This window comes from Peromyscus leucopus, chromosome 3 (assembly GCF_004664715.2).
Source record: "Peromyscus leucopus breed LL Stock chromosome 3, UCI_PerLeu_2.1, whole genome shotgun sequence".
NCBI classification, from domain to species: domain Eukaryota; kingdom Metazoa; phylum Chordata; class Mammalia; order Rodentia; family Cricetidae; genus Peromyscus; species Peromyscus leucopus.
The window spans coordinates 44,826,513-44,837,973 of record NC_051065.1 but is presented as its reverse complement, the minus strand read 5'-3'; the positions used below and the strand labels follow the sequence as shown (position 1 = coordinate 44,837,973).

The 11,461-nt window shown below is 38.8% G+C and overlaps 1 protein-coding gene across 1 annotated transcript; it reads left to right on the top strand.

Moving 5' to 3' along the window:
* The first annotated feature begins 8,705 nt into the window (after positions 1-8,705).
* On the top strand, positions 8,706-9,638 carry LOC114697981 (olfactory receptor 2A14-like). The gene has a single exon (XM_028876407.1). It carries the CDS (start codon positions 8,706-8,708, stop codon positions 9,636-9,638), a length of 933 nt encoding a protein of 310 aa, XP_028732240.1.
* Positions 9,639-11,461: the final 1,823 nt, after the last annotated feature.

The window sequence follows — 11,461 nt, the reverse complement described above, 5'->3', positions numbered from 1 at the left end:
GACATGGGAAATGACAGTCCCCAATTAGCATATTCCTCACTTCTCTCTAGAGTGTTAGTCTGCATCACCACAAGGCTCCATTCCCTGGATCATTAATTTTTTTGTTGTTTGTAGGGAAAGATCTTGATTCAAAGGATGATAAGCAAAGTTTTCACTTGCAGAAGCAAGTCCATCACAATATTCAAGAGTTCTGAAATTTGGCTTCTCCTGATGAGGCTTAGAAGGGAAGAGTCCACCCAAGTCTATTTCACTTTCTTCCTTTCTTATTTGGGGTTTCTTCTAAGTGCGTGACTATACTTGAAGAAAAGATTGAAGCTTATGCCACTGTGAGTAAATGTGGCTTAGTTTTGTTTTGTTATTGTTGTTTGTTGGGTTTTAGATTTTTGTTTGTTTGTTTTGTTTTGTTTTGTCGTCTGAGGATGAATTACAGAAGAAAAGTGGGATAGAGGTCAGTTAAATACTTGGCTTGAGGTCATAGTGAGGTGTCTAGCCCCAGCCTGGGTATGACCAGGGTCTTGAGTAATTGTATAGCATTTGTTGACTGCTCCTTTGTGTCCCGGGTCCCTCTGTTCTTCTCAGCTCCTTCACCTACACCCCATGGCTGCTCTTGCCAGGGAACAGTATCAGAAAGATATTAAGAGAGGATTTGATCTAGTTGATGAACCTCAATGATTGAGTGGCACAGGGTCCTCTCCTCCCAGATAGACGCTGGAATCCCAGGAGTTCCGGGCTTTATGGGTTCTTAACCTCATCCTCAAGCCTCTGATCACTGCTTTCCCAGTGCATCCATGAAAGCATCATCTGCTCCACAGGACACACTTCACTGTGTGAGGGAGATAAGTGGCTTCTTCCTCAGAGAAGCCAGTGGCTGTGGCAGGAACATTCTCTTATGTTCCTCATTTTATCAGAGGAGTTATTAGATGCATAGCATATTTCCTTGTGGTTTTTGGATCTCAAAGCTACTCACCAACAATGTGTATCAAATCTCTAATAATACTCATCACATGTAACCATTTAGTTAAGTTTTGTGATAATTTAACTCATTTTACCTAAGAGAGAGAAAGAAGGAGACAGACAGACAGAGGGAGAGGGAGAGACAAAAAAAAAAGGAGACTCATTTTATCAGGTCCGTTTTATTGTCTATCCCATCTTGTAGATGGGGGAACTATGGCAGGAAGTGGCACAGAGAAATCACAAAGATATTATTCATAAAGACAGGGCTTGAACGCAGGGAGGAGAGGTCTAGAGTCCTTAAGTACTCTCTGCTCATAATTAGTACTAAGCCAATGTCAAAATTTCTCAGAGCATAGGAAGATTTGACAAATGTCTGCTGCCTGGACTGTATCTTTAATGAACTCAGAACTCATGTGCTGAGACATTGACTAGCAGAAATCCTTCACTTGAGTCAATGTTAAGTGTCTTAAATATTTCCCATTTCATTTCCCCAAACTATTTACTCTCCTGCCAGAATTGTCTGTGTAGTTTTAAATCTGTATGTCTTTTTAATATTGGATTATGGTCACTCAATGCATTCTTCAAAGGCCTTTGTAATTATAATTTTAAGACATAAATATGAAGGCATAAATTGAAATAAAACTTAGTGATTTAACTAAAATTTAAGATAAGTTAAAAGAAAAATAATGTGTTTGTGGAAGTCTTTGAAATAACAGGACAAGGACATTGTACTTCCACTTCCAATCATCTTGATTCTTCCTTCAAATTTGTGCTCTCATTAATACTATTTTTGAAAACTAATGTTTATTATCTTCACAATGAGCACCAGTGTAATTGTATTTCTTCTCCTCCTCCTCCTTTCTCCTTCTTCTTTGCCATTTCCATGTCTATTGTCACATTTTAATACAACATAATGAGGCTTAGAACAGGAGAGTGTATTTCCTAGTACACACCACTCAGAATCAAGATGAGAATGGCAGTCTGACCAATTTTTCAACCACATGGTCTTCAGTCACACTTAGTATCAGATTTTTTATCATTGCTAAAGTTACCATGTCAGAGAAGAACACAGAAATAAATCCATGAAGCTTTTTTCTCTGTGTGTTGCTGAAGATGTTCTTTAGTAGCTATCTATTATTTCAGAGATCTAGTTACTCATCATATCTTTCTCGGGGGTCTAGGGGCCATTCATTATATGTCTTTCTGATCTCTGAAATCTAAGGTGCAAGTTCATAGCAAAGGTAGTAGGTAAGGATATTTCTGCCTTTCACTGTGTTGCTCCATCTTTGTTGGCTTTACATTTGAGTTAGTGTGTGTGTGTGTGTGTGTGTGTGTGTGTGTGTGTGTGTGTGTGTGTTTTCAGTGGGTGTGGTCACCACTGTGGACTGGTCTTTTCATTGTCTTTGCTACAAAACCTGAAAAGTACAATTGATGCAGACCTTACGTATGGTTTAGATTGGTTCAGAGCTGATAAAATTATTTCACTAAGAATCTTTTGTGCCCCTATTTATGGCTGACTTTCAGGAATTGCTCATCAAAAATACAACATGTAAGGTCCTAGACTCTATGTAGGTATACAAAATCATTTGTGTATATTTGCCATGAAAGCTAAATGAAACTGTCTAGGGAAATAAACAAGCCTAATTGGGATACCTCTCTCCTAAGAAAGGATCTCACTATGTAGCTTTGGCTGTCCTGGAACTCACTATACAGACCAAGATGGCCTTGAACTCACAATGATCTGCCTCCCAAGAGGTAAGATTAAAGGCATGTGCAACTGTGCCCAACTATATGCCTGAATAAATGGGGATTAAAGGGGTCTATTCAGAAGGGAAATAGAGGAGAAAAAAAAAGAGGGTTTGGAGGAACAATTTGCTCAAACTACATTATACATTTGCATGAAAATGTCCTTAAGAAGGTTAGGATTCTGTGCAATAAATACATGCCAAGAAAAGGACACATGGAAAACTCTAAAGCATGTTAATCTAATAGTGAACTTAGATGAATCAAACAATGTTATTAGATTGAAAACTTGAATCTTATATATCTGCAAAATAGAAGTTAAATACCAATATGTGCTCTCTGTATTCTGCTCATACAAGTACAATACAAAATAAGCCTGTGTGAAGCCAAAAGAGCATCAACCTGCTGAATAAAATCAACCCCACTATATGTGACTGACTGCAGGTTTTACAGCTTCTGTTTATTGGAGTTCTAGTGAAACATCTACACAAGACCTTGGAAGTTAACTCAAGATGACGCCTTTTAAAGAGTGATCAAAGCTATATCAACACAGAAACACTCAGGTTCACAAACAGAATTAAAGACCCTTTCACAAGCAATACCACTGTAGTGAGATCAAATGTGGCCATCATCAGGCACATTGATCAACTTCAGAAACATAAGCAGAGGGAAATCACAAAGGCAAAACATCTCCCAGGTCTATAGCAGGGTCTAGACAAAAAAGAGGGCTTCACAAACAGACCCGGAGTTCAGGATTCTATACTTTTGCAAAGAACACAGACTCCCAAAGTTATGTTAGTGACAGTCTCTATTGCTCCAGATTTTACATTTTATGCACTCTTTTGATTCTGTTTCTGTTCTTTTGATTTCTAAATTGAAATCTTTGGAAGCCACATATCAGACAAGAAGTTTAAAGACACTGAAATGTACATCTCTGACAAAGATCAGGCTTGTTGACCTATGCCAATTCAGGTCTGTTGTGTGCTGCTGCCTTCAGTAACATTCATCAGTTAGTGAAATCATATCCAACCTGATTTCAGATCCATTTCTACTGTCAATCAATAGGAAATCTTGACCATTGTGTCTACCAGTATAACGTGGAAAAGATTTTCTTCTCTTTTACAAAAATAAATGTAATTAAAGTTTCCTGTTCATTTTTTCTTGATGAGGGCTAACATTTTCATAATGGAAAGACATTTTTTTCTCTACTTAAAGCTTTCAGGAAATCTCAGATAGGACACTCTAATTATCACAGTGAGAATTACTTAAAAAATAGCATGAATAATGTGAAATTTTATTTACATATTAAGTTGTAGATTTTTTCCAAAATAGAAATGCTCAGTTTTTCAGCTTAATAGTTCATGTTTATTAGGAAAAAGGAAAATCAATTTATTTAGAAGGTAAGTCCCTGTAAAGTCTTATTCTGTAGAGATAACTAGTGAAAACAAATGCACATTTTACTTTCAATGTTGTTTATGAATTTAAATAAGGTCAAAAGATGAATATAAATATGCTGGTATTATAAACTATATATCATATCATATGTACCCACATATTGACTATATGTAGATAATTGTACATTTCTCTATATTGGGTCAGAAAGATTGCTTGGTGGTTAAAAATATGTATTTCTCTTACCAAGGACCCAAGTTTCATTTTCAGAACTTATATCTATCAGGTGACAGACAACTGTTTGTGACTTCAGCTCCAGGGAATGCAGTACAGTCTAACCTCTGTGGGCACCTGCACATGTGAGGTGCACATAAACTCATACAGACACACACATATGCATAAACAAAATTCACAATTTCTGACTTTTAATTATCTTTTAATTGCTGCATATTTCTAGTCAAATATATTTAATCTACTATCAACTGAATTTTTTATGTCAATTCCATTTAAAAGAAATAATTATGTGCTACAATTAATACATACAATCTCTTGTCCATGCTGGTACACTGAATTCTTTGTCTTTCCTGACCCTACAATTACTTCCTATCCAGGGAATTTGCCTTCACTATTGTCTACTGACTTCAGTGCTGGGAATGGCGTGCCTGTGTTTCTGAGCAGGATATTGACCCCACCCCTCCTTTTAAGTTCCACTTACACTTATTTGAAGTTAGAAACTTTCTGACCAATCTCACCTAAAACCACCATCTGTAGCCAGCCTTGGTGGCATCCGCTTGAGTCCCAGCTACTCAAGAGGTTGAGATAGAAGCATCATTTTAACCCAGGAGTTGGAGTCAACCTGTGCAACATAGTGAGCCCAGTTCTTAAGAAAAGATCCCTTCAAATTGTATGGTGCTTCATCCTACTTAATTCATTCTTAGTTCTTTTTACACTTGATTATTTAGATAACTTGCTTTTCCTGGTGATGTGAGAGTGGTAATGAGCCAGGACCAGGTTCTACTTAAACTGGGGCAGGGAGAATATATTGAGAGATAGAGGAATCAGGTAGAAATTGACATTAAATGTTCTGCTAGTGAGAAAAACATATCTTTAACAAAAATTTTATACAAATTAAAAATGGCTAGAACTAGTCCAAAATAATCAAATATGATCTGGAAATGCTTAGAAGACAAAAAGAGCCAATGGAAGGTGTTCTTGATATCTTTCTTTGTTTCATAAGTCATTAAATTGGCAGAGGCCAAAGGAGAGGTACAGATATTTCAAAGCAATCCCACCCAGTGCTACCAAAGATTTCATCCCTATTCGGAAGTGTGATGGACCAGAACCACAATAGCAACCACTTCTGCACTTCCTGTTGTCCAGAATATATCTTCCCATGCTCAGTTATTTATCCAGAGCCAGTACTGAGTGGAAGCAGATCTTGTACTCAGGGACATTTATTAAGTGATCGATGATTTACAAATGCAAACCCCACAAAAGCATTCACTCATTAAATTAATAAAGACGATTGGCTTTTCTTGTGTGATGTTCACAATGTTGAGTGCTGAACCTGGGGCTTGTGCCTGTTAGGTAAACCCACTACCACTGAGCGAGAGCTCTAGTTATATATTAGCAAAGATAGGAGGACTAGAATACCATGTGGAAAAGAGACATGGTGCACACTGTCAGCAAGATCTGAAATTGCTTCAGTCTTCCACAGAGAATGAAGCCACAGAGAATGTTAGAAAGAACTTTGTGTTAATGCTTGTGGAATTTCTTTTCAATATATCCTAAGGAAATACTCATGAGCATAGGCAAAACTTGAAAATAGCAGAATATTTACTTCAAGAATATTAAAAAGAAGAAAAATGGGAACAAAATGCAAAATTGTAAGAAAATAAATTGTTCTTGTTTAAATAACAAGTATGCAATATAATTTCACATAAAGAAATCGCTCCTTTTATTAAGTGAAAAATTACTCTATTTGTGGTTGATATATTGTGCACCCTAACAAAGCTTTCCTGGGGATTAGAGAACAGAACAGCCACTAGATGAGGCACAGATGTCAGACAGTGGTGGCACATACACCTTTAATCATATCACTCGGGAGGCAGAAATCCATCTGTGCTGTGGGATGGTCTGTATGGCAAATGTGTTGCTCTGATTGGTCAATAAATAAAACACTGATTGGCCAGTGGCTAGGCAGGAAGTATAGGCAGGACTAACAGGAGGAGAAAAAGAAAGAACAGGAAGGCAGAAGGAGTCACTGCCAGCCGCTGCCAGGACAAGCAGCATGTGAAGATACCAGTAAGCCACGAGCCATGTGGCAAGGTATAGATTTATGGAAATGGATTAATTTAAGCTATAAGAACACTTAGCAAGAAGCCTGCCATGGCCATACAGTTTGTAAGCAATATAAGTCTCTGTGTTTACTTGGTTGGGTCTGAGCGGCTGTGGACTGGCAGGTGACAAAGATTTGTCCTGACTGTGGGCCAGGCAGGAAAACTCTAGCTATACATCTGGATCTCTGTGAGTTCAAAGCCACACTGGGAACAGAGCCAGGGATGGTGGCACACACCTTTAATCCCAGCACTTGAGATCTCATGTCTTTGCTTTGGAAAGGACACATGCCTTTAATTCAGGAAGTGATGGCAGGAAGCAGAAAGGTATATAAAGCATGAGGACCAGGGATTAGAAGCTTTTAGGCATATCTACTGAGACCCTCAGGGGTGAGGACTCAGAGGCTTTTAGTTGAGGATTAGTGGAAACAGGATCGATTGAGGAGTTGGTGAGATGAAGTTGTCTGTGGCTTGTTCTGCTTCTCTGGTCTTTCAGCTTTCACCATACTATCTGGCTCCAGGTTTTTTTATTAATAAGACCATTTAAGATTTGTGTTACATCTATATAATCCAACTTGTAATATATAGCTTAAGGCTCCAAATATTTTAAATTTTAAAAAAAAATACTCTTTGGGTTTAAAATGTTGACATGATTTAATAGGACTAAGGTTGTTTCTATGGGGTGGTGATGTAGATAAAATGTAACAAGACAGCACATATCCAGTAGAATTTTTAAGAGTTATTTTCTCCCATCCCTTTTATCACCCACCTCCATAATCTGGCTGGACAGACCCAAGGGCCTCTATGAAAAAGCTCTCTAAAATGAATTAACCTTTAATTCCAACTCTTAGCATCCTTGTAAGTATCCCAGGATGAATCTGAACAGCAACAAGTGCTGGCAAGTTAATGGGTGATGAGGAAAAGCCTGTGAAAGGATTTGGTGGCTGGCTGACTTGCCAAACTGCAAAGACACTGAAGACAAAAAATGGTGACATATCAGAACATAAGTTAGGCGCTGCCCTAACATTGTTATGTTAAGGAGAAGAACCAAACCAAGTGTAATTAAAATGAAGTTATCATCTTACTGTTAGTGTAAACTGCTTTCCCTTTTTGAGCACTTTATCTAATGAGATTCAGAAGGGCAAATGTTGAATTGTACAGTCATGCATCATTTAATGATAGGTATGGTCTGAGAAATCTACATTAGGTGATTCTGTGGTTGGGTGAACACCACCAAGTGTACATCACAGACTAAGATGCAATGACTTCATTAGGAGAGATGACTTCATGGGACTACCACCTGTATAGACATCAATGCATGGGACATGGCCACACTTAAGACATGTTTGTGCCCACTGTACATGCCCAAGTACTCTTTAAATCATGACTAAATTATGTATTGGGTATTGGTGAAGAAATAGACAAAACTCAAAATAAAGCAACAAATACTAAAGATGGGGGAAAATAAGCCCTGAATGCTGCTGAAGAGGAAAGTCTTAAGTTTTAAAGAAAGTACAACATTGAGGTTATTCAGACATATGCACTAAGCATAGAAGCAGCTGAGAGGTTTAATGGGAAAGTACATGAAGAGCAGAGAGACTTAATCATGTCAGAATTGTACACAGAAGAAAGGAAAGCCCAGGAAATGAAGTGAAAATACCTACTCCACTTTGTTAAGACTGTCTCTCTTCAAACCATGTGAGCAGTCAAGACTCTCATACTGAAATGGAACCAGAAAAAGGGAATTCTCCAAAACAATGTATGTGTGCATATTTGAATGTGAATCCTCTTGCACACTAAAACACATTGTGCTGCGGTAACATTATATTTTATATACTGATATGAACGTGTACATACTTATTTTTTTAAATACATTGATTGATTGATTGAGTTACATATGTGTGTACACATGCGTGTAAGTGCTGCCAGAGCACATGTGGAAGTCATAGGACAACTTGTACAGTTGGTTCTCTCTTTCTATCATGGGGATCCAGGAGACTGAACTTAGGTTGTCAGTCTTGGCAGCAAGCAGCTTTACCCACTGAGCCATCTCACTGGCCTCTTCTCTTAACATCCTAAGCATACAACAGAACAGTTCCTTCATTTTTATAATTATAGTAAAGTATATTTTGTAACATATCTGAAAACAAAACCCAATACTCCATCCCAGAAGATGTATTTCAAAATGTTTTCCCTATCATAATCATTAAATACTTTGTATCTTTGATTATTCCCCAGCTCTGACCTTTTGGGTCTGAACTAGGTCTTTTCCACAGGAGAATGAGAGGCAACCAGACATGGATCACGGAGGTCACTCTACTGGGATTCCAAGCTGGTGTTGCTGTGGAGTGTTTCCTCTTTGGGCTTTTTTCTCTCTTTTATTCCTTTACCCTTCTTGGGAATGGGGTTATCCTTGGAATAATATGCCTGGACCACAGACTGCACACACCTATGTACTTCTTCCTCTCACATCTGTCCATCGTTGACATGTCTTATGCTTCCAATAATGTCCCCAAGATGCTGGCAAATCTTGTGACTAAAAGAAGAACCATCTCCTTCATTCCATGCATAATGCAGACATTCTTGTATTTGGCTTTTGCTCACATAGAGTGTCTGATTTTGGTAGTGATGTCCTATGATCGGTTTGTGGCCATCTGTCACCCCTTACACTACACTGTCATCATGAGCTGGAGAGTGTGCACTGCCCTGGCTGCTGCTTCCTGGATATTTAGCTTTCTCCTGGCTCTTGTCCATTTACTCCTCATCCTGCGGCTGCCCTTCTGTGGACCTCATGAAGTCAATCACTTCTTCTGTGAAATCCTCTCTGTCCTCAAGCTGGCCTGTGCTGACACAACACTCAATCAAGTCGTCATTTTTGCAGCCTGTGTATTCATCTTAGTAGGACCCTTATGCTTGGTGCTAGTCTCCTATACACGCATCCTGATTGCCATCCTGAAGATCCAGTCAGGAGACGGCCGCAAAAAGGCCTTCTCCACCTGTTCCTCCCACCTCTGTGTGGTCGGGCTCTTCTTTGGCAGCGCCATAGTCATGTACATGGCCCCCAAGTCTCAGCACCCCGAGGAGCAGCAGAAAATCCTTTCCCTGTTTTACAGTCTTTTCAACCCCATGCTGAACCCCCTGATCTACAGCCTGAGGAATGCTGAGGTCAAGGGTGCCCTGAGAAGGGCACTGTGGAAGGAGAGACCAGCATGAGAGACATCAAAGAACAATTCGGATGGATGATTTTGCTTTCTGTCAAATACAGCAGTTGGCATTCTTTTGCCCTTTCTACTATAAATACTCTCTTAAAACAGAATATTATAGACTCATAGACATAGGCCAAAGATATAATACTTAAAAAAAAAAAACGTACATCTTCCTATAGTCATTGGTCCCCGGCTTCTGAAGTTTGGGATAATAAGCCTATATCTCTTAGATTTAGGAGCCAGAATCTGTACTATAGGTCTTAAGCACTCAGAGATTAAGACTGTGACATTGGGAGAGTTTCCCCCTCCCTACCCATAATTTTTATCAGAGTAGGGCCACTTGATTAGTAACAAAAGTACCTATGAGATCAAAGGGAACTATGAACCACACATGAAGTAAACTCTTTAAAATAACAGTAAAATTGTAAACCAGCACATTTGTGCAAGATTAGCAAAGCAGCTGCACAGCCACTGTACCAAAAAAAAAAAAAAATACATGTACCCGGTAAACACACAGTTCTATTTCTTACCATTAGTCAATACGAAGTTGGAAGTTAAAGCTAACATGGGATATTACTGAAATGATTAAAACAAAAGAAATAATCACTAGAATTTGGGCACATCCAATACCAATCATTGATGAACAGTCAAAATTGACAGTTTTAATATAGCATAGGCACATATCACCTAGAGCACATGGTACACATCCCCCAGATTACATGGCACACATCCTTCAGATTTCGTGATACACATCCCCAGGTTACTTGTTAGTGATTTTTCTTTGAAAAGAAGGAAATGAGAACTTACAACTTGAAGGGCCAGCTTTTCTGTCACAATGATCCGATGTTGACAAAAATAGCTGTAGGTGACACATGCCTGCATTGCAATGAACTCCCGTTATAATAACAGGTTGCCAGTCAAATACTTGCAGACCTTGCCATATAGATGTTCACCTAGTACAGGTCCATGGAATTCAAAATCAGTGCCCTCACTATGGTTGGGTGCTGCAAGCCATAGAAATGTGAAGAATTCAACTGACTATGGCAAAGCTAATAACTGGAAGAAGCCAAGGGCCTTTCCAGAGGATAAAGCCAAGACTTAAGGAATCTTGATGATATTGGCTTTTGGATATTATCTGTTTCCTGCAATTCATTTCTTGTGTGCTATTGTAGCTTTTCCATTTAATTCTTTTTCTAAGAAGAGTGTGTTTGAATCATTCATTGAGCACAATTTCCCCTATACAATTTGGGGTATTTGGATAACATCTCCCAACTGTGTGCCTTTCTGTAATTATTGTCATTAGCAACATCCAGCCAGGATCATCTCCAGATGAAAGTATTTTATCTGAGGTACCTCCCAGACTTTCCAAGAACAGACTGCAGATAGATAAGCATTCCAGACTACATGTTAGTTCCAGAGAGAACGAAAAAATTTACACTAAGACAACCACTGGGGCCAGGCAGATGTGCTAATTAAGCTTAACCCTCCTTTCTTCCAAGTGCTACCTTTAGTTCTAGATTTCCCTTGAATTCAGAACTAAAGGGCTTTTACATGCCAGGTACATCTAGCTGTGATACAAGTTGCCTAGCTACCAAGCACACTTTCTCTGTCCTGCCAGAAAAAGGGGAGCTGAGTTAAGCTGAGAGAGATATGGCTCCAAAGGAATAAAAGGCAGTTTTAATTTCACTCAGTGACTTGCAGAATCTTAATATTTTAACTAACCACTTCTAAGAATATAGTTTTTGTAGCTGGAAGGTTTCTCCAGTACCACTCAGCTGCAGCAGCTTAGAGGCAGGTGGGAAATCCAAGCAGAGAGAAGAAAGGCAGAGA